This window comes from Pleurodeles waltl, chromosome 7 (assembly GCF_031143425.1).
Source record: "Pleurodeles waltl isolate 20211129_DDA chromosome 7, aPleWal1.hap1.20221129, whole genome shotgun sequence".
Classification (NCBI taxonomy): domain Eukaryota; kingdom Metazoa; phylum Chordata; class Amphibia; order Caudata; family Salamandridae; genus Pleurodeles; species Pleurodeles waltl.
In genome coordinates, this window is record NC_090446.1 from 407,560,392 (window position 1) to 407,583,776 (window position 23,385).

Below are 23,385 nucleotides of genomic sequence, written 5' to 3' on the forward strand. Positions count from 1 at the left end.
CACCAAACTTCTGCATCACCGGTCCTCTGGGTCACCTCTCATCCTGACGAGTGTGGTCCCTGGAACACAGGAGCTGGGTCCAAGTGTCTTCAACAGTCCAGTGACCCTTCTGTCAAACTTTGGTGGAGGTAAGTCCTTGCCTCCCCACGCCAGACAGTAATCCTGTGTACTGCGTGAACTGAAGCTGCTCGGGCTTCTGTGCACTTTTCCAAGACTTCCTTCATGCACAGCCTAGCCTAGGTCCCCAGCACTCCGTCCTGCATTGCCCAACTCGCTGAGTTGGACTCCAAGTCGTGGGACCCTCTTTTGTGACTGAGTCGACAGCTGTCCTCAGATCTTCTAAGTGTTTGTTCAGGTACTTCTGTGGGTGCTGCCTGCTTCTGCGTGGGCTCTCTGTGTTGCTGAGCGCCCCCTCGGCCTCCTCCTCCAAAGGGCGACCTCCGGGTCCTTTCTGGGCCCTGGCAGCACCCAAAATCTCCAACCGCGAGTCTTGCAGCTAGCAAGGCTTGTTTGCGGTCTTTCTGCGTGGAAACAACTCTGCATCCTCCAGCACGCCGTGGGACATCTTGTGACCAAAGGAGAAGTTCCTGGCACCTTCCGTTGTTGCAGAATCTTCAGGATCTTCCACCTGGAGGCAGCCCTTTTGCACTTTCATCCGGGGTTTAGTGAGCTCCTGCCCCCCCGGGACACTTGCGTGACTCTTGGACTTGGTCCCCTTCCTTTACAGGTCCTCAGGTCCAGGAACCCGTCTTCAGTGTTTTGTAGTCCGTTGTTGTCCTTACAGAATCCCCTATCTCGACTTTACTGTCTTTCTGGGGTAGTAGGGTAACTTTACTCCTACTTTTCAGGGTCTTGGGGTGGGATATCTTGGACACCCTTAGTGTTTTCTTACACTCCCAGCTACCCTCTACACACTACACTAGGCCTGGGGTCCATTTGTGGTTCGCATTCCACTTTTGGAGTATATGGTTTGTGTTGCCCCTAGGCCTATTTCTCACTATTGCATTTTATTGTGATTCTACATTGTTTGCACTACTTTTCTAACTGTTACTTATCTGATTTTCGTTTGTGTGCATATAATTTGTGTATATTACTTACCTTCTAAGGGAGTATATCCTCTGAGATACTTTTGGCATATTGTCACTAATATAAAGTACCTTTATTTTTAGTAACTCTGAGTATTGTGTTTTCTTATGATATAGTGCTATATTATATAAGTGGTATAGTAGGAGCTTTGCATGTTTCCTAGTTCAGCGTAAGCTGCTCTGCTATAGCGACCTCTATCAGCCTAAGCTGCTAGAACACCTCTATTCTACTAATAAGGGATAACTGGACCTGGCACAAGGTGTAAGTACCTCAGGGTACCCACTATAAGCAAGGCCAGCCTCCTACAGAGGGCTATATGGAATTCCTTCTGATCTCCCTCTTTGGTGCTGACTCTTTCTCCTGCCTCCTCATTGTGTAATGGGCACATCCCACCCTGATGCTTCCTTCCTGGGCACCAGCGCAGCCTATTATTGCCAGAATTCTGAACCTTAGGGACCGGGACACCACATTGCATTTGTCATGGCAGCTCCATATCGATCTTTCCAGATTTCACTGCTGCATTCCAGGAGGCATGCCGCAAGTTCCTTCTAATTCCAAAAATGTCTTCACCAGGCTGCCATCCCTTACACTATGTTATACCCAAGCTCGACTGCGGATCACTGCACAGGGGGGCCTGCATGTTTTCAGTACTCCTCAAAAGACCACAAAGTACCTGCGTAAGTTACTGGCCCTGTGGGGTGTGGCCAAGCAAGCCAACATAGCTGCCACACTTTAGAAGTGCTCTCGGACCCCTCTATGATCCATCACATTTATCGACCACTGAAGCATCACAGTCATCTTGACTGCCTCTCTTAATTGCCCGTTAGAGACATTGGTTGGTGGAACGACCTCTGGGCAGTTGTGGAGACTCGCTGCCGCCCTCCAAAGACGCATTCCGACACTGGACCATAATGATGACTGGAGTCCCCTGACAGAGCTCCTGAGAGACGTCGTCACTCCCAGGGCAATGGGGCGGCCGAGACCAGCTGGCAACCAGGGTCCAAGCGACAGCACCTTTTAGGTGGGCACGCCGCCACTGCTGGGGGAGAGGAGGCCTGCTGGTGGAGGCGTGCTGCGTCGTCGTCCAGCTCCTTCGCCTCAGACTTGGAGACTCCTGCCCAGGGTGAGAATGGCCATACATTTACCCAATGGGTTGGAGGAGAAGTGGTAACCCATCGAGCTGAGGTTCTCCCTGCTGGAGCAGGTTGAGTCCTGTCTCCTGCGACAATTCGCCAGGATGCCCGTATTCCCTGGGGCCGCGCGCGGAGGTGGCACGTGTGACGGCTGGCTATGTGGTCGGTGCCCCGCTGCCAGCTAACTTTGGGGAGCCATCTGAGGGGCACTAGACAAAGACTTTCGCCCTCCACCACCTGCAGAATACCATCTACTTCAGCCAGTGAGTGGGGCTATACCCTTACAGCCTTCCCTTTACCCCTGTTGCACTGGAGGATTCCCTGCTCTACCGTGTGAAGTAAGACACAATTATATTAAAGCATTTGAAGGTGACACATGACAGCCTAGGCTATCTGCGACCGGAGGCCTGGGGGACCCTAAAGGCTTAGAAAGGGCGCCGAGGCGTTCTGCCAGAACCCCCGATATCATGTCACAAAAAAATTCTTACCTCCCTCCGATCACTTCTCGCCCAACCCACCAGAGTCCCAAAGCGGGGAGGAGCTTGTGACATGAGACATTGCACCCTAAATGACTAATGATCAATCACACTCTTTGGGGACACAATGCTAGTCATTAGCCAGTAGACATGTAGCGTCGGTTGGGGCCAAGGTGGTCTCTACGTGCTGTTGCAGGGAACATTCACATTAATGGGGAATTGAATCATGTACTGTCATGCCCTGCTTACAGACACTGGCCCTCTCCATTAAGTGTAGTCCTGAGTTTGTAAGGACAGTGAAAGGCTTGCTTCTCACAGGAGGCACCTTGCAGACCACACAGGCCAGGTGGCCCAAACCATCCATCTGGGGGGCATGCCCATCACTGGAAAAGCTCCTGGTGGTGCACTACTGCTCCTAAACTGAGGCCTACATCTACCTCACTGTTGATTACCCACTAATACCTGCTCAGGCAAAACCTACAGATGTGTTCAGTAAAAACCAGAGGATTCTTCTCTGCTGGGTTGCAGAGGAACAGAGGTAGTAAGGCTCCTTACCAGAACGTGCATTGCAGGCACATAGCCTAGCCCTTAACCAGAGATTACCTTTTTCTGGCTTATCCGACCAGGAAGTGGAGGCACAGTGCCTGGCGGACCGTGAATTGCAGGTGAGAGGGCAGAGAGTGACAGGAGCCATGGATAAAGACAAGGTGGCCAGATCCACTTCAACCCGGATATTATGGATCAATACACCACCGGCCCGACTACGGGTGCCCATGGAGGGAACCCAGAGGGTAAAACACTGATCCGCCATAGGGATCTTGCTATTATTCTTCAGGCGATCCAGTCCTCTCAAATAGCAGTGGATACTAAAACAGGAGAGGTGAGAGAAGTGGTGGCGCTGCTTCGCTAAGACCTTTTACAACGCCTCAGCCAGAATTACCAAAGTCGAGTCCTGCTTGTCGACCCTAGAGAATGAGGAAGGCTCCCTCAAAATTCAAGTGACATAATTGCTCACCTGAACAGCAGAACTTCATCTACAAGGTGCAGATGCTGAAGATCGCTCATGGTGCAACAACATATAGATACTCAAGTTCCAGAAGTTGCTGAACCACAACAGACAGTGGACTTCTTGGAAAAATGGTTCAAGAGTTTGGTGCCGTCCAATCATCTATCCCCCTGGTTTATGGTGGAGCACACCCACTGTGCTTTAACTCCTAGGCCACCTCCTGGCGCTCCTCCCAGGCCAGTGATTGCCCACATCTTAAACTTTGGAGATAGAGACATGTGGCTTGACCCCCTCCTGCCCGTGATCTTACCTGATGCTCCGGCCGAGGAATCCTTCAGTGGGGTCTCCATTATAATGCCTGGAAGAAAAAAAAAGAGAAGAAGGACAATGAGGGAAAGACCGATCCCAACACTGGGTGTTGTATTCCGGATGGGAAAACAGCAAGCCGATGAGCCGGAAGAGGGTGTCTACTATGCAAGGGAGGAGGACAAGGACGAGAAGCAGTCGGACGGAGAGGAGGAGAAGCAGGCGAGGAACAAGGACAAGAAGCAGACGGATGGAGAGGGAGAGAAGGTGAGGAACGAGGACGAGAAGCAGACGAACAGAGAGGAGGAGGAGAAGAAAACGAGGCAAGAAGCAGATGGATGGAGAGGAGGAGAAGGCGGTGACAAACAATGACCAGAGACAGACGGAGAGGAGGGGAAGAAGACAAGGAGCGGGACGAGTGGTTTGAAGCCGAGTCCTGGGACTCTGGCGGAGATGCCATAACACCCGCCACGACTCCAGAGAGTTGTGGCGTCTGCTGTGAGTGGAAAGGGACATAATAGAAGGGAGGGTAAAGAAGAAAAAGAAATACTGTGTGCGGGCACTCTATGAAGGTTTTCACTGATTTAGATAAGTGAGGGGTCACTACACTAAATCACCGGGGGCACTTAGAAGGTTTTGCCAATAACGCTAGACAGCAGTATAACCACTAGACGCTGTGCCTTAAGGGAAGAAAACAAGAGTAAGGCAGGTCTAATGGTGGATACATTTGTTTTTCTCTTGCCTACTTTTTTTTGTTTTGGACCCCTGAGTTTTTTTTTTTTTCTCTCTGGATGTTATTTCGTTTTCACCTGCATGGGGTATGCTTGGGACACTACCCATATGATGCTGCACTGCTGGTGGCTGGTAGAGGGAAAACTCCTGTTTTGGCCAGTATACTTACCATGGATACTCTCTCTTGTTTCTGAGAGCCTCCGGTGGCAGTCATCGCTCTGAAAAGTCCACATCTGTGAGTAACAGAAGAAAGAAGACAAGATTGCAACATCATTCAACGAAAACCCTCCCAGACTTCAGACCCTATCAAAGTGCCCCCCTATCTAAACAATCCGTCAGTACAACCCTGGCTGTATATTTTTTTTTTTTTTTTTTTTAAGCACAGAGGTCAATAAAAAATAGCCACAATTTCTCAACACATAAAGCCTCAGAAGTTTTATTTCCGACCCAATCCCCCACAAGACTCTATTCTTTGTGAGACCAGAATTCACCTGGTTCTTCGATCCAGTGACTCCAAAGTTCTCCTTTTCCCCCGATTACACCTGGGAAGTCCAACAAAGAAGACGGTCTTACACTGAGATTAAGCAAAAATTGTGAGCACTGGGCCTCCAATACTGCCTCCTCTTTCCTGCAATGCTGAGGGTGATCCATGCCAACAAAACTAATTTCTTTGACTCACCTGACATGGCCTGGCAATGGCTTACAGAGTAACACCTACGTCGAACCACAAAGGGAACTTCTGCCCACACCTTTGTGAGATCAGCGCTGCAGCCCCCACTTCCAAACCTAAACCGCAACGCCGTAGGACTCGTTCAAGGCGACGCCACAGGGCTCCCGGATCCGCCTACCCTTCAAAGTCGCCACATACCCAGAGTGACTCTTCACTTCCACTGAGCAATCAGAGGAGCCCCCATGGTAGCAACCATCAGGTATCTGGTGCTGAGGACAACACCACATCGCATACGTCTGATGCACCCTGCAATGACAATTCTGAATTGTCATACAGCCCCATACTATAACTTTCATTTACACAAATAGATGGTCAACACTCAATGATCCTGGCGAAATTTCTACAAGTGTTCCAAAATGCTCCACTTATCATACCCCAGAGATGGTTTCAACTTCAAGAACGCCTGGTGATTTCCTTCTTGTGGCGAGGTACCCGATCCTGACTGGCTACCAGGACCTGCCAGCGTGACCCCTGCAATTGAGGTCTTGGAATGACTAACCTATAATCTTTATTATTTACGGCCTGATGGCGGTACCTGACTGGTTTAATGGTGGCTGTATGGATCCCGCTTATAGCTTAGAATTGTCCCTGATCGGATTCCCAAAAATTCTATCCATGTTATACGGAGCTTCAGTCCCACAGTCCACTGCTAGCATTACTGGCTTAGCCCTCTCCTCGTGGAAAGCAGCATTAGGACATATTCAGTGATCGCATAAACTCACTCAGCAATCCCCACTTTGGCATGGTACATGGCTCAGGGAATCTGCAAATCTAAAGGGTTTTGACTGATGGGACCATACCGGACTGTCGTCGTTAGGAGACACATGGCCTGGTAGCCACATGAAATCATTCCAAGACCTCCAAAACTAATGTGCACTCACACCCACCCGACTGCCTATACCTGTTATTATCCCTGTGTCAAAACTAATAAAATTAGTTTATAAAAAAAAGTTACCGGCCCCGCATACCAGTGAGTCTCGCTCTCCTGCTTCATCTTGCACGGCTTTGCCGGTATCTGATCTGGTTGTAACTGCCTAATGGTTAGTCCTTTCAGATCACTGCTGTTTTTCTCTTCGTACAGGACAGATGGCTCCATGATCTACATTGCTGATGATTGCCTTGCTGCTGCTCAGTTTTTTATTGCCTGTATTAGTAGCTAGGTGGGGATTATATTTCTGTTCTCCCCTAATGCCCTCGCCTGGCCGAGGATGTCTCCTCTGTCTCTTGGGTTGAACCCCAAAGGTTACCCCTTTATCTTTTACTGCGGCATGATTACACTGTTGTGCTGTGTTTATGTTGGTTATTATGTTTCTGATTAAGGGCAGGCATGTTTTGAAAGGGAGGGTGGGTTTGGATACTTGATGAATGGGGCTTGTCAGCATGGATGGGATCTTGGGGTGTTGATCTAGGTTTGGGTGACACATTACTGGATGCTTTTCCATGGGTTGGCGCCATGGGTGCAGGGGGTTAGCCACCTGGCTCGCACACTCTCTGATCACTCCCCTGTGCTCCTTGCCCTATCCATTCCTACGTTCACACCACTCTACTCCAGCTGGTGCCTCTAACCTCTTAAACTGCTTGATTCTCAATTTGCCGAAGAAATGAGGTAGGAAATGACTGAGTTTTTCGCCCTCAATGCAGACACTGTATCACAGGTTAGCACAATGTAGGAAGCTCTGTATGGCCAAAAGTAGCGGTGTCCTCCACTCCCTTCAAGGTCATCTTTCTTGATTAGAGCGTGAACTGTCGCAGCTAGAAGAGCTACAGTCTGATACTGATGACCCCCCTCATAGCCCAACAGATTAGGACTACTTTGACAGAATATCAGTAATAGATGATAGGGAGTGCTGCTTCTGCAACAAATATGCCATTTCCCTGTGTTTACAGGAAGGACGAACAATGGGTAAAAACGCTGGCTACTATGATCTGCCGCTCTTGTGCAGCTAATGATTTGATCAGTATCTGGGATGTGCATGGCCCGCTGCACACAGACATTACACATTCTGGAGACGTTCACTGATTTCTACAGCTCCCTCTATACCTCCCAGCATTGCACTCCCCTATACATAAGGCCCTACTTAAATGATATTGCTCTTGGGTGGCTCAGGGATGCTCATCAGCAAGATGTTGTGCTGAACGAATTCAGGGAGGGGATCCTGTAGTTGCAGTAGGGTAAGGCTCAAGGGCCCAATGGGCACCCAGAAGAGCTTTACAAAACCTGTCTTGAAATCTTGGCTCCCCATCTGCTTGGTGTTTACCAAGAAGCGAGACAGATAGGTGGTCTTCCTGATCAATGAGGGAGGCCCTTATTACTTTGCTTAACTCTGGTAAAACACTGGAACGCTGCACATCCTATAGGCAACTCTCTTTAATTAATTGTAATGTTAAAATTCTAGCTAAACTTCTTGCCAATAGATTGAATTCCTCATGACCCATTTAGTGTATCCCCACCAGTCCGGATTTTTTCTGGGAAGATCCGCGTCCCACAACGTAGGCACACTGTAGTTATGCATGATCTTGACCCAGCTCTAGCTGCAGTGGCAGCCTTCGTTGATGCCACAAAAACCTTTAATTCCCTTGAGTGGGATTACTTAATGGCCATACTTAAAGGATGGGGGTTTCCCGCACTTTTTTGTCTTGAATTCAGATGCTTTATACTGCCCCCCGGCCAGGGTTTTTGTCAATTGTGTGGTGTCCTCTCCTTTGCCCATTACTAGGGTAAGTCAGCATAGTTGCGTGCCCGCTCCCCTGCTGTTTGCCCTGGAAGTTGAACCCCTAGCTGCCAAACTGCAACAAATCCACCATGGGGATGCTGTACGCTACCCCAGTAGGCATCTCTTGTTTTTGCTTTAAATGTCAATGATATTACCTTATATCTCTGTGATCCTCATGTTGGCCTCAATCCTGTCTCATGGGAGTTCACCTCCTCCTTTGGGCTATCTGGTATACATATTAATTGGAAGATATCTTTTCTGTTTCCGCTCACACGCAGTGTGCATCCTTCACCCCGGAATTGTCGCTCCATTGGTGCTCTATGGAAATTATTTAGGGATATGGATCTATCGCGATAGGGAGACATTGCTCCATCCCAATTGTGGCAGTGCATTAAATAACCATCACAAATGAGATCACACTCTGGATCTCCCTTCCTTTATCACTAGCTGGGCATGTAATTTTAATGAAAATGGTAATCCTCCCTAAATTCTCATTTGTTCTTGAACATCCCTGTCCATTCGCTCTTCTTTTCCACATGCTTCGCACTTAGCTGATAAGGCTTGCCTGCGCGGGAGATCAGCCTTGTGTTCCATGGGATACTCTTACATTACTGTTACAAGAGGGCAGTTTTGAGGTGCCTGATGGGGCTTTACTATATATGTGTTCAGGCTTTCCAGACTATTCATTAGTTCATGCGGGCCCCTTACCTTCCTCATTTGGCAGTTGAGCAGGGTTAAATGGCCCCCATTCCTCCATCCTTATATATTAGTATTCCGACAGCTGGAACCCCATCATCCTGGAATACTGTTGGCTGCACTGCATCGGCTTGGCTAAGTCTATGTCATAGGGCTGGTAAGATCCTCCTCTATTTTGCTTGGCTTCCTTTGGACCACCACCCTTTATTGCCAGTCATTCATAAAGCTCCAGGACATCCCCAACTCAAGATGAATGGCCTCACTCACTAAGGTATCTGTATAGCAGTGGCACTCTTCTCACACAGGCCGAGTATCTGAGGGAAACTTCAGCCTCACCCCTAGATATTTTTACCTATCTTAGACTGAAGAGGGTACTCCCCTTTACCCTGAGAAGCCTCCCACATTTATTGTACCGCATAGCATGCTTCAGGTCTATAACGCTGCCAAGGCCAAACCCCTGTGCCTTTGGAGCACGAGCGCGCTGGGAGGTGGAGTTGGATGAGACCCTCTCTGATGAACAATGGTGCTACTGCTACTCCCAGACCGGCTTGATATCTGCCAGTAGCAGACCCAGAATTATTCACTACAAATTCCTACAGAGGGTGTAGTATACTCCTGTCCTGCTTTATCAGTATGGTCTCACGTCATGCACCCAGTGTGCAGGGTGAGGTTTGGATGACGCTGACTTTCTGCACCTGGTATAAGCATGTTGACCAGTGCACTCTAGTGGATGGTGGTGCAGGAAGCGCTCTGTTGCATGGCAGAAGGCGAGATCGTACTGACACTTTTGATTGCCCTACTGGGATTTGTTAAAGATTTCCCTGCACCTGCTCATAAATATCTTGCTTTGTCCCTAGTGCTTGCCAAGAGGTGTATTGCTTTTTGTTGGGGTAGAGGGAGGGTGCCTAAATCTAAGAACTGTCCCAATGATCTTGTTTACTGCAAAGCACAATTGACATTATCTGCGGAGCTCCTGCCCCTCTCCTCGTGCCCTAAAGACTTGGCAACCTTTACATACCTCTTTACAACTTTGCAGTCCATAGTCTATTATGTATGTTTCTTTTGCTTAACATTTTCCTGCTGTTGTAATCTTTTGAGTCTGCTGAAATGTGAAGGGTGCCATTGTTGAGATCGTTTATGGTGGTTCTCTCCTTAGTATCTGTCACTCTCCCATGAGCATGCTATAATCTGATTGCTTTAATGCCGCCAACATTGCTAGTTGTGGAGCCTAGAGCTTTGGATACAGTGTCCTAAGGTACTTGGATTTGTGTCACCCTATGAATGCTGTCTCTGTTATGTCATGGTCATCATTGTTGTGAATTTGCATTGTACGTTGCCAAATTATAAATACATTTTAAAAAGTAGCCCCTTAAAAATGTCTCAGAACTGCCTTTGAAGAGCCTCTGTGTACAGTTTCACACTGACATGTCTACCTTGCAAAATAACCCATTTTCCAGGCCAAGACCTTCCCTTTTTATACATACAAGGCACCCCTAAGGTGGGCACTAGACAACCCTGTGTCTCAATTCCTGCAAGGCCTATCTCCCTCATAAGGTAACATTGGGATTATCTTATTACAACTTTTAAGTGTAATTCACAATCTGGAAGAGATAAACATTTTGATTTTGGTGTCCCTGGAATCACAATTTAAAATCACAACTTGTGGTGAAGTAGGATTTTGATTGCAATTCTAAAAAGTGCCACTTTAAGAAAGTTGGTATTTTCTTACTTTAGCCATTTGGTGACTACTGCCTGTCTCTGTTCGCTTGTCGGGGATGGGTGACAGCCGGGCTTTATGTATTCCCCCTCAACAACTACACTCAATGGGAGTTTAAGTGTGACTTAATGGGCCATCGTGGGAGTGAGGAGCTGGCCATGGCCTCACTTACACCTGAATAGGTTGTGTCCTGTCTGCACACAAAGGGCTCTATAACCCCCTCTAGTTAGTCTGGAGCCAGGGCACAAAGGGCAAGACCTCTGTGCACTTCAAAGGCCTGTCTTTCAAATCTCCCCCACTTCAAAGGCCCTACTTGGTATAAGTAATGGACCTCTGACACCACCACTTAGGTACACTTCTGGACCTGTGAATACCCTGCCAGGAAAAAGGACTGCTGTGCTGCTGAAGGACTGACACTCTGCTGGACTGCTGCTTTCCTGGACTCCTGCCTTGTTGTGCTGCCCTGCTGCTTGCTGTTCCCGGGCCATACTATGCAAAGCTATTGCTGATTGAAGGTCAGCAGATAAGCTGGTCAGATGCTGTGGGCTGGATGCGACCGGCTCACAAGGCAGAGTGGATTCAGTGTTGGTGCCTCTTAGACTCCACTTCTTGTTGAGAACCACTAGTTTATTTGGAGGATGTCCAGGTCGCGCTCATAGACATGCCCTTTTGATAGCTCCTGTCTCCCCGGAGACGAGGCGAACTCAGTCCTAAAGGACGTCAAGGACAGCATAACTACTGCAAGGTCCTTGGGTCTTTACATGGCCCCGAAAACCCCAGTCCACCGTTCGCTCCTTTCATTGTCCCAGAAGGAGCTTCCAGCAGATCTACTTGCCCAGCCACCAATGCATTCAGTCTTCCGAGCCCCTGCGTGGCCAAGGACATGGTACCCACACACCCCATGGGTCAGATAATGAAAGTTCAGACCAGTCCACCACCCCCAACAGCCTCCAAACCTTTTTAGTTTGCCCTCTGACCAGCATGGGCACCCAGTAGGAGTTAGGATACACCACCACCTGCACCACTGGAAGCCAATATCATCTGACCTTGGGGTTCTCCATATTCTTTGAAGGGACGAGTCCTTCCCCTTTGTGACTACCCCTACACCCACATCACCCACTTGTGACAGGTTGATGGATGACCATATCTCCTTACTCCTCCAAAAAGTGGCAGCTCTCTGGGCCAAGGGAGCCATAGAGGGAGTGCCAGCATCAGAAGTAGGTCGTGGTTGCTATGCCTGCAACTTTCTGGTGCCCAAGAAGGACAGAGGCTTTCTTCCTGTCCTAGATGTGCGCCCTCACTATCTCTTCCTGAAAAAGAACTTCTTCAAAACGCTCACGCTCGCTAAAGTTCTGTTTGCCCTGGACCCAGGAAACTAGATGGTAGCGTTGGGCTTGCAGGACACATATTTCTAGATCCCTTTCCTGCCTGCCCACAGATGTTACCTGCGGTTCACTGTAGGTCACGAGCACTTTCAGTTCACCATGTTCCCCTTTGGCTTTACCAGTGCCCTTAAGTGTTCACCAAGATGTTGGCGGTGGTTCCAGCTCATCTGCGGAGCTTGGGGTGCCAGTCTTTCCCTATCTTGACCACTGTCTGTTGAAGGTGGGTTCGTCCCAGGCATTCGTCTCCCACCTCTACACTATAACTGGCCTCCTGCATGTGCTGGGGTTCTCTGTTAATGTGCCGTAGTCACACCTGAGCCATTGTCAGCTGCTCTCTTTCATTGGAGCTGTGCTGGGCACAGTTCAGTTTTGGGCTTATCGTCCTGAGCAGCAAGTTACAGGAAATTCAGGCTATGACACCAATGTTTCAGCCTCTTTCCTGGATTTTGGTAAGACTGCCTCTGAGGATGCTGGGCCTCATTGCCTCCTGCTTGTGTCAAATGCCCACTGGCATATGGAGGCTCTGCAGTGGGACCTGAAGTTCCAGTGGATGCAGCATCAAGGAAATCTCTCCAACATGGTCCAGATCTTGGAAGGCATTGCAAAAGATCTGTATTGGTGGTTAACGAACAGTGATTGGGACAGCGGCAGACCCTTCTCCCCTCCCTAGCCAGATTTGGCAGTAATGACAGATGCATCACTCCTGTGCTGGGGTAGCCATCTAGTAGAGGTGAAGATCAGAGGCCTCTGTTCTCAAGCAGAATCTAGACTATGCATAAACGTGTTGTAGATAGTAATAGACCCAGCTGGCATTAAAAGCTTTTCTACCCCCAGTCAAGGGAAGACTAGTATAGGTGTTCATGGACAACACCACCGCCATGTGATACTGCAACAAATAGGGCGGGATGAGGTCATGGACCCTTTGTCAAGAGGACTTACATCTCTGGACATGGCTGGAACATCAGGGCATTTCCTTGGTGGTTCAACACCTGGTGGGATCTCTGAACACCAGAGTGGATTAACTCAGCTGAAAATGCCTAGCATATCACGAATAGCATCTCCATCTGGAGGTGGTGCAAAGTCTCATTTAGCAGTGAGAAGAGCCTTGGTTAGATCTGTTTGTCACTGCTGTGAATAGGCAGTGTCAGCCGAAGCGGCTGTCGCTCAGAAATGCTTTTCATCTCGATTGGAGCTCCAGCCTTCTGTATGCCTTTCTGCCCATACCACTTCTGCTCAGAGTTCTCAAGAAGATCAGGAATGACTGGGCCGAAGTCATCCTTATGGCTTTGGAGTGGACTCTGTTATTCCGAGCTATTGAGCATGACCATCGATCTTCTGATCAGGCTGCCTCTTCAGGAGTATCTTCTGTTACAGCAGCATGGGAGGGTTCTCCACCTGAACCTGTCAGCGCTCCACTTTCTTGCATGGAGATTGAGCGGTGACAGCTTTCGACCTTCAGGCTGAAGTCTGTAATGTCATCTTGGGATCAGAGCGTCCCTCCACCAAGACAGTATACACCTGCCGTTGGGGCAAGTTTGTGACTGGTGTGCAAAAAAACAGGTTGACCCCCTTTCTGCTCCCCTTTCTCAGGTCCTTCTGTTTATTCTTTCTCTTATCCAGCAGGGCCCTGCTTTGGGCACCATAAAAGCTATCTTTCTGCCAGATCAGCCATCGCTTTTAAAGTGCCTCAGTGGGACCTCATTTTTGTCTTAATGTTTCTAATGTATGCTCCTTTTGAGCTGCTACACAACTCCTGTCAGGCTCCTTAAAACTGTAAACTTTGCACTTGTATAGCGCACTTCTCACCCGTTAGGGTCTCAAGGCGCTGTACGCATACCGCTGTGGAACCCCTGCTGGCTTTACACTGTGAGGAACCCACTCCTGGACAGCCCCAGGGTGAAGCCAGGCATCCAAGCGCTGTGAGGGCCGTTGTGGAGATTAAGCAAGCTATTGCCCAGAGTTACAGAGTGGGACCCATTAATTAGATTAGGCACCAGGCAAGAATCATCTGGTCCAAGGGAACTGAGCCCAATAACCGCCGAGGTGGGAATAGAACCCTGGTCCTGGGCCTAATCTCTGCATCAGGGTCTGCCGCTCTAACCATTGTGCCACACTTCTCCTTACTATCAAGATGGCCTTTCTAGCTGCAATTACATCTGCACAGGGGGGTCAGTGAGCTTCAGGCATTGTCATCTAAGCCTCCGTACCTCAACATCTTCCCAGAAAAGCTGATCCTTCACACTAGAGCTTCCTTCCTGCCAAAGGTGGTCACTCCATTTCATGTAGACCAGTTCATCACCCTGCTTACCTTTTATGCTTCGTCTTATCCTTCTACCGAAGATTAGCGACTCTGCTGGCTTGACCTAGTTGTTGTTTTAACTTTACTGCAGAAAAGAGTTCTGGGTGGTTGACCAGCTCTATGTGGGGCATTTCGAAGCCTGAAATGGTAGGCAGTACAGAAATACACCATCTCCCGACGGATTGTGCTTTGTATCAAAATCTGCTACACGCTGGCCAAGATGCAACCCCCTGAGGGTTTGCATGCTCATTCCACCAGAGCCAAGGCTGCAATCACTGTATTAGCACGTGGGGTCCCAGGCCTGGACATCTGCCAAGCAGCAACGTGGGCATCTCTACACATGTTTACCCAGCACTGCTTCCTGGGCGGTCAGGTCTGTAGGGAGGACACTTTGCCCATTCAGTCCGGCAAGACTTTTTAGTGTGAAATCATTTTGCAGACCCTCCTTGAGAGGTAATTCTCTGGTACCTATTCTAAGGTAAGGATTCTGTGGAAAGAACTCTCTATTGGATGAACAAGTTACTTACCTTTGGTAACTCCATATCTGTTAAAGACTCTATCTAGCCGCAGATTCCTTACCCACCCAGCCAACCTCCCCGCTCTGCGAGCAGATTTCTAGTCCTGGGGCTTTTTTTCCCCCCTCTTTCAGCACCTAGTTTTCACTCACCAGTGGTCAGTACTTTTTGTGGCTCCACAGTTGTGGTGTAGAAAGTCACAATAAAAAACTGAGTCAGTGCGCTGTGGTGGCACCTATATATGCACCGTGCACGTCACTTCCAGTGTGGACAACGCCACATGGAGCTGAACCACACCATCTACCGGAGCACAGGTGTATTGCTTGCTTCCCAAAAATGTTTTGGATGCATGCTGACACCTGGGAATCATTCTGAGGTAATGAATTTGCAGCTAGATTGAGTCTCTGGCAGATATGGCATTACCGAAGATTAATAGCTTGCTCAACATGAGTGCGGCAGAACAACAGGTCATCTGAATAGGCAGACTGAACAACTATTTCCGCGTGAAACGAGGTACAGATGGCACTGTGAAGAGATGACTTATCTTGCATTTTGTGGGTGAGGAGATCTGGGACCTCTTTGAGACCTTGTCTGGTAGGGGAGTGGACGACAACAACGATTCTGCGGTACTGGCTTTAAACACATACTTCGACAACCAGTTAAACCCAGACTTGAGAGGAGAGTTTCAAGCTGCACCAGGCCTGCCAGCGGAAAGATGAAAACATCAACTCATTCTACGCCCATCTGCAGCACCTCGCAATGTGCAGGATGATGATCAGGCCTGGGAAGTTCGCACCCAGCTCATTCGAGGCTGCCAGTCCGTGAATGTAGGGTGCCTAATCTTGCAACAGCCTGACATGACCCTAGTTGCAAGCCTGAACCTGGCTCGCTTGCACAAACTCTCAAATAGCTGAGCGGAAGAGATAGAGCTAGCTCACACGAGGTACTTGAAGGGGGCTGGATCCACCGAGACCAGATCCACTTGTCACAGTAGAGGAGAACATCTCAGATGATGGGGGTGTGAATGTGTGCTTGAACAGGAGCATCCCGGACAGTGAGGAGGTCAACATCTTCATAGTCTTTGTGGCGTAGGCAGGGAGCAGCAAGAGGAAACTGGCTTCTGTGTGTACTGTGATGCCGGGAGAGATGCCAGTCCCAGCCCTGATTGACATATGAGCCTGCATGAAAATTATGGACATTCACTAATTCGAAAGACTGAGATAGTTGAAACCCACGAAGGTCTGGATGTTTGCATATGGGAGCAGATGCCCACTGCCAATGGCTGTGCTCACCGAACAGGTGGTGGTGAGCAGCGATCAGAGGGTGCATAACCACGTCACTAAAGAAGGAACAGTCACACTTGTTGGCTGCCACGCTGCTGAGGACCTCAGGCTTGTTTTCTTTATCCGTCATGTCCATGACAGCCATGCTGGAGACATCCTATGGGAATTTCCAAGACTTTTCTAGGGCCTTGGCTGCCTAAAAGGTGCACAGGTCAAGTTCACATTGCCCAAATAGTCCTACCAGTGGCCCTGCATCACCAATGAGCTCCTTTTCACCTGTGGTCCCTGTTGGAAGAGGGCCTAAAAAAGCTGGAGCAGCTAGACATGATAGAGAAAGATTCTGTGCCCACCCCATGGGTATCACTATTAGTGGTAGCACCAAAACAACAACAACCAGGATCTTGTCTGCCTCTGTGTGAACATGCACCTCCTGAACTGTCAGTCCGCGGAGAATGCCATCTTACACCCACCATGGATGATAACATTTTGGACCTAAACGGCACACAGTGTGTTTGAAGCTGGATCTTATTGCAGGGTACCACCAGTTCGAACTGGATTCATTCTGTCGATACATATATATTTTTTTTTTACTCATATTGGACTGAGGAGGTACAAGTGCCTCAATTTCAGATTTCCTCAGCAGCTGAGGTTTTCCAGAATACAATCAGGGAGGTGCTGACTGACCTAGCTGGTGTTCTCAACATCTGCGATGATATCCTGATCTACTCCTAGACTCTGGATGACCACCACAAATGACTCAAAGCGACATTGACTCACGTCGCAGAACACAGCCTCACTCTGCACAGGGCAGTCCGTCAGTCCGTTTGATTCTTTGTTTACATCTTCTCCAAAATAAAGAGCTTCTTGGGCAGGGCCACCTACTGTGGATGGTTCATTTCGAATCTACCCACCTTGTCAGAGCCCCTCTGGGCCCTTATGAAGGCAGGTGGGAGTGGGACGACAAAGCAGATGAGATAGATATTTCAGAAGATTAATGGAGCCGTCATGAGTGATGTGACTCTGGCATACTACGACGCCTACCTCACATGGAACCTTCGGTCAACATTGGCCCCATTGGGCCTCAAGCTGTGTTACTGCAGGAAAAGAGCTGTGGCTTCCCATTCAATACGCCAGTAGGGTCCTCATCGGAACTGGACCCAGATATGCTCAAATAGAAAGAATAGCCTAGCTGTCTGATGGGACTTCCACCAGTTCCACCTGCCTCCCCCAAGGATTGAGAAATGGGCGGTCAATTAGCAGATGTATGATTTCATTGTCATCTATTGTCCAGGACTCCACAATTCAGCTCATTTCCAATTGCAGCACTCACAGACGGAGGGCATGAAGCTCAAGTAGGAGGATGAGTGGTCTGAAGACTTTGTCAGCATGGTAATGCAGAGTACCTGCCCCCAGGCAATGACAGTGGAACAAATCCAGGCAACAATGAGAGCGCAGATTCTTGCCTGCAAAAAGCAATCAAAGGAAAGGATGTGGAGCCACTCTGGATGGAGCAAACGGATGGAAGCCAGCTGACAAAGCTGTCCTTATCCAGTTGTGGCGTGTCTGCCACAAACCTAGCTACACCATGGATGGACTAATGCTGAGAGGGCATCGCATTATAGTTCCAAGGGCCCTGTGGACCATATGGTGGACATGGTACACTAAGGACACGAATGCAGAGCCAAAATGTTTGGTTCCTGGAGATGTTTGGGATAGTGAATTGTATAGTTTGTCAGCGTGTCCCCTTTCAGACCACTGGGGGAGGACCGGCATCTGCCCCAGTTGCAACAGAAGAGCACTGCCCCCACCCGGGACCCATTTGAGTTTGGACTTTGGCAGCTTCCCAAACAGGAGTCGATCGACCATTGTTGCCCTTGATGATCATCCCAACTACCCGGTGGTTGAGGTATTACAGTCCACTGCATTCAGGATGGTGAGACTGGCGATGAGGAACACAGTCGCCCTCTTCGGACTGCCACAAGAGCTCAAGACAGACCAAGTCAAGACAGGCCCTCATTCCAATGCCAATAGTTCAGGGAATACTTCCAAAATCTAGGCATATGACACAGGAAGATCACGCCACAATGGTCTAAAGCAAATGGGGAGGTCAAGGCATTTATGAGGACTCCTAACAAAATACTAAGAATCGTAGTCGACCAAAGGGAAGACCTTGAGGAATGTCTACAATGGTTCCTAATGGTATATAGGCAAACATCTCACAGCATTACAGGTGCGCCCGCATAGACTTCCTACTGAAATACCCCGCCAGAGCAATATCCCCACCAGCCACCGTTGGCGGCCTGCAGCCTTAGATGCTGAATCTGTACAGGACTAATGCAGGATCACCAATGAGAAGGTCAGTAGGACTTGGTGAGTCATGGCCCCAATGCTTCAAGTAGGAGACGTAGTATTCATCAAGGATCAGCATTCTGGTAATAAGTTCCGAACCCCCTTTGAGAGAGCGCCTTGGTGGGTCACCACAGTTCAACGGATGATGGTCACTGCAGCTTGCATTGGAGAAACTCTAACCAGAAACGTGTCCTGGTTTATTGCAGTGAGTGGCATTGAGAGCCCTAAATCCCCTACCCTCTGATACAACAATAAGAGTTTGGGAGTGATGATTATTTTGACAACATGCCCTCCTCACTGGAGGTGTTATATTGAGACAGCCAAGAGCGAGACAATATTGCACCAATTCCTCATTCCTGTCTAGCGGTCTGTGACCCTCCTTGTCTGGAACCAGTTGAAAACCAAGGATGTTTTCTGTGGTCCAGTCAAAGGACAACACTGCCTTACAAAGTGAGCCCAGCTGAATCCTGAGAGACTGTGTATGGAATCTAGAGGAAGCCAGCAAGTCCACAGGGCAGAAGGCCACTCTCACAAACTGACTTGGGGAGGGACGTAGGGTGCCACCCAGCCCCTTCGTGGTTTGCAGCCACACAGCACGCACCCGGGAGGCTCAACAGCTTATAGTGTGCTCAACAGCCTTGAGCACACTATAAGCAAGTCCACATTGTATTCACTGGTAAACAATTGTAACGTTATTTTCTCTTTGGTCGACTCACCAACACCCATACAATGCCAACATGTGTGTCATCAAAGCTGCTCGTGTTGCAGCTGACTTCTTCAGGACTATAACAAATTTTAAAATTGTACATTTCAGGAAGGAGTCAGTAAATCCAGTGGTAAGTACCATCAGCCAAGACATGACCAAGCCACTTATGCACCAGAGAAAGTAGGCGTGCTAATAAGTATTGTCGAAAAACAAGGAGAAATGTCCATGCATTTTCTGAGTTAGGATGAAAAGAAATAATTACCCCAGTGACCCTATACCCAACGCGTTTTAATATCTCATCAATTTATGGATGGTTAAATGCCTCCATACCTAGCAGTCCTGTATTATATTTGTTACATGTCCAGGTATCTATGTTGTAGGTAACCTAAAATGCAGATATACATTATTTTACTGCTATTGTAAGGTAATAGATCTGACTATAGTAAACCTGCACCATAATCATGTTTTTCCTTATTATCACAGTGGTGTAAGCAGAACATTATTTGTTCTTTAAATCGGATATTGTGGTTCATGTGCAAATCAGTAAGATCAAATACAGCCATTAGTTCCTGAGTAATCAATTTCTTCCTTCTAGAATACTATCACCCATCATAAACTCTGACTGGTCTTGTAGTCTAATAAGCAGCACATTATGAGCCACTAATGGTAGGACGCTAAATAGAGTCATAGCAGGAGAATAGTGTACATCTGCATTTTAGGATTCCTACAAAATAGATAGATGGGCACGTGTTACGAATATAATCCGGGACACCTAGGGTTGGAGGCATTTAACTGTCCATAAATTGATAATACTAACATACTTCAATGTAGGGAAGAGGAATTGCCACTGGGGTGATTATTTATTTTAACCCTAGTTCAGAAAACGCGTGGATATTTCTCCTCGTTTCTTGACGGGACTTATTATCACGCCTACTTTACAGGGAGTGCAGAATTATTAGGCAAGTTGTATTTTTGAGGATTAATTTTATTATTGAACAACAACCATGTTCTCAATGAACCCAAAAAACTCATTAATATCAAAGCTGAATATTTTTGGAAGTAGTTTTTAGTTTGTTTTTAGTTTTAGCTATGTTAGGGGGATATCTGTGTGTGCAGGTGACTATTACTGTGCATAATTATTAGGCAACTTAACAAAAAAATATATATATACCCATTTCAATTATTTATTATTACCAGTGAAACCAATATAACATCTCAACATTCACAAATATACATTTCTGACATTCAAAAACAAAACAAAAACAAATCAGTGACCAATATAGCCACCTTTCTTTGCAAGGACACTCAAAAGCCTGCCATCCATGGATTCTGTCAGTGTTTTGATCTGTTCACCATCAACATTGCGTGCAGCAGCAACCACAGCCTCCCAGACACTGTTCAGAGAGGTGTACTGTTTTCCCTCCTTGTAAATCTCACATTTGATGATGGACCACAGGTTCTCAATGGGGTTCAGATCAGGTGAACAAGGAGGCAATGTCATTAGATTTCCTTCTTTTATACCCTTTCTTGCCAGCCATGCTGTGGAGTACTTGGACGCGTGTGATGGAGCATTGTCCTGCATGAAAATCATGTTTTTCTTGAAGGATGCAGACTTCTTCCTGTACCACTGCTTGAAGAAGGTGTCTTCCAGGAACTGGCAGTAGGACTGGGAGTTGAGCTCGACTCCATCCTCAACCCGAAAAGGCCCCACAAGCTCATCTTTGATGATACCAGCCCAAACCAGTACTCCACCTCCACCTTGCTGGCGTCTGAGTCAGACTGGAGCTCTCTGCCCTTTACCAATCCAGCCACGGGCCCATCCATCTGGCCCATCAAGACTCACTCTCATTTCATCAGTCCATAAAACCTTAGAAAAATCAGTCTTGAGATATTTATTGGCCCAGTCTTGACGTTTCAGCTTGTGTGTCTTGTTCAGTGGTGGTCGTCTTTCAGCCTTTCTTACCTTGGCCATGTCTCTGAGTATTGCACACCTTGTGCTTTTGGGCACTCCAGTGATGTTGCAGCTCTGAAATATGGCCAAACTGGTGGCAAGTGGCATCGTGGCAGCTGCACGCTTGACTTTTCTCAGTTCATGGGCAGTTATTTTGCGCCTTGGTTTTTCCACACGCTTCTTGCGACCCTGTTGACTATTTTGAATGAAACGCTTGATTGTTCGATGATCACGCTTCAGAAGCTTTGCAATTTTAAGAGTGCTGCATCCCTCTGCAAGATATCTCACTATTTTTGACTTTTCTGAGCCTGTCAAGTCCTTCTTTTGACCCATTTTGCCAAAGGAAAGGAAGTTGCCTAATTATGCACACCTGATATAGGGTGTTGATGTCATTAGACCACACCCCTTCTCATTACAGAGATGCACATCACCTAATATGCTTAATTGGTAGTAGGCTTTCGAGCCTATACAGCTTGGAGTAAGACAACATGCATAAAGAGGATGATGTGGTCAAAATACTCATTTGCCTAATAATTCTGCACTCCCTGTATTTGACATACAAGCGGCTTGGTCGTGCCTTGGATGACGATACTAACCAATTGATTTACTGACTTCTCCCTGAAATGATGTACAATTTTCGGAATTTGTAATAGCCCTGATGAAGTCAGCTACAACACAACCATCTTTGACGAAACACATGTTGGCATTGTATAGACGTTGGTGATTCGACCAAAGGGAAAATAAAGTTGCAATTGTTTACATGTGAATACAACGTAGCCTTGGTTACAGTGTGCTCCAAGCTGTTGAATAACATAATTTAGTAAGTACGGGTACGAGGGGAATGATCTAGAAGGTAATATTAATATGTTTTAAGCATTGCAAATTAAGTCACGAAAATGATGTATTTATTCTCGCTTTATGTACCTTTTTTAATACATTCGTCTCATCCGTTTTTGAGAAAAAAGCTTCGTGTGTTTTTCTGCAGCGCTCCAAAAACGACACTAAGGGCCGGATGTATCAAAGGTTTTTCCCATTCTGGGTCTATGGGAAAAAGTGTTCGTACATATCCCCTTAAGAGCCAAAAGTCAGATTTCGTATTGTGTTTAACTTTATTATGTAATCGCACCTGAAGCTCAACCGAATGTGCATTGTCCTTTATTGTGTTGCAGATTAAAGATGTGAGAGATCACAGGCTGGATAATCGTATGGAAAGTTTTTTTCTTGCTGAAACAATCAAATATTTGTATCTGCTCTTCGATCCAGAGAACTTCATTCACAATGACGGTTCAAGCTTCGACACAATCACAACACCGTACGGGGAGTGCATTATTGAAGCTGGCGGCTATATCTTCAACACTGAAGCCCATCCCCTAGACCCTGCTGCCTTGCACTGTTGTAAGGCACACAAGGAGGAGCGGTGGGACGTGAATGATTTAATGAAACAGTTTAATTCTTATAATAGAAGCAAAAAGACATTTTTAAAGGAGCAAGTGAAGGATGACGGAGACACCTCACACTCCAGCGCAAGGAGGAAAGCAAACAGCAGCTACGGGAATACTGTAAATCGGAAGACCAGCGCACTAAGATGCCCCGGTCAACCTTTTCACTCAAAACTTTCATTGCTAGGGCAGGTTTTTTTGGACACCGTGGAACAGCGTGTATGATTTCTCTATCTAAATACGTTTTACATGCAAAATTTACCAATTAAAATTATGTATTAGAATAAACAATTTTCTGCCCTGACATTTTTCCATATTCTACCCTTATCCCCCCCTCCTAACAGCGTTCTCCTTAAAGCAGCATTTAGCAAATTTATTGAAAGGACCGGTAACAGTTCAGAATGTTACCCCAAATGGAACGTCTCTTAATGCTGCTAATTACCATCATCCACAGAAAAACAATGTAAATAGCTGTTGAGTTACTTCCGATCGGGGGGGGGGGGCGGCTTAAGTCGTGTTGCAGTAATGCTCCATGCGTTAATACTCCATTCTTCTGCCCAGCTCGTAATTAGGGCCAAGGCGACCTGTAACTTCAAGCAATAGCCAAACAGAGAGTAGGAATTTAGCTGAATAGGAAATGGTGCGCTTGAAACTTGCAGTTGCGACCTAGGTCAGGACACATTTAATATAATCTGTGTTAATCTTGCAATTAATACAATTTCATTTTATATAATAGTTCTCTGTTCAACACTGAGTGGTTGCAATAAGTGCAATATTGAGTCAGTCGAATAGAATAAACGTTAGAGTACAGGGACGATTCTTGTATTGGATGTCGAACTTTAATGGATTTGGCTGTTTATCA

General features: G+C 47.4%; 1 protein-coding gene across 1 annotated transcript in view; it reads left to right on the forward strand.

Annotated features, from left to right (window-relative positions):
- Nucleotides 1-22,814, forward strand: part of EDEM2 (ER degradation enhancing alpha-mannosidase like protein 2) — a 551,481-nt gene extending 528,667 nt beyond the window's left edge. The window contains exon 11 of the mRNA XM_069243891.1: nucleotides 22,254-22,814. Coding sequence (XP_069099992.1) covers nucleotides 22,254-22,748 — 495 coding nt within the window. The 3' untranslated portion in view covers nucleotides 22,749-22,814. The remainder of the gene's footprint in view (nucleotides 1-22,253) is intronic.
- Nucleotides 22,815-23,385: the final 571 nt, after the last annotated feature.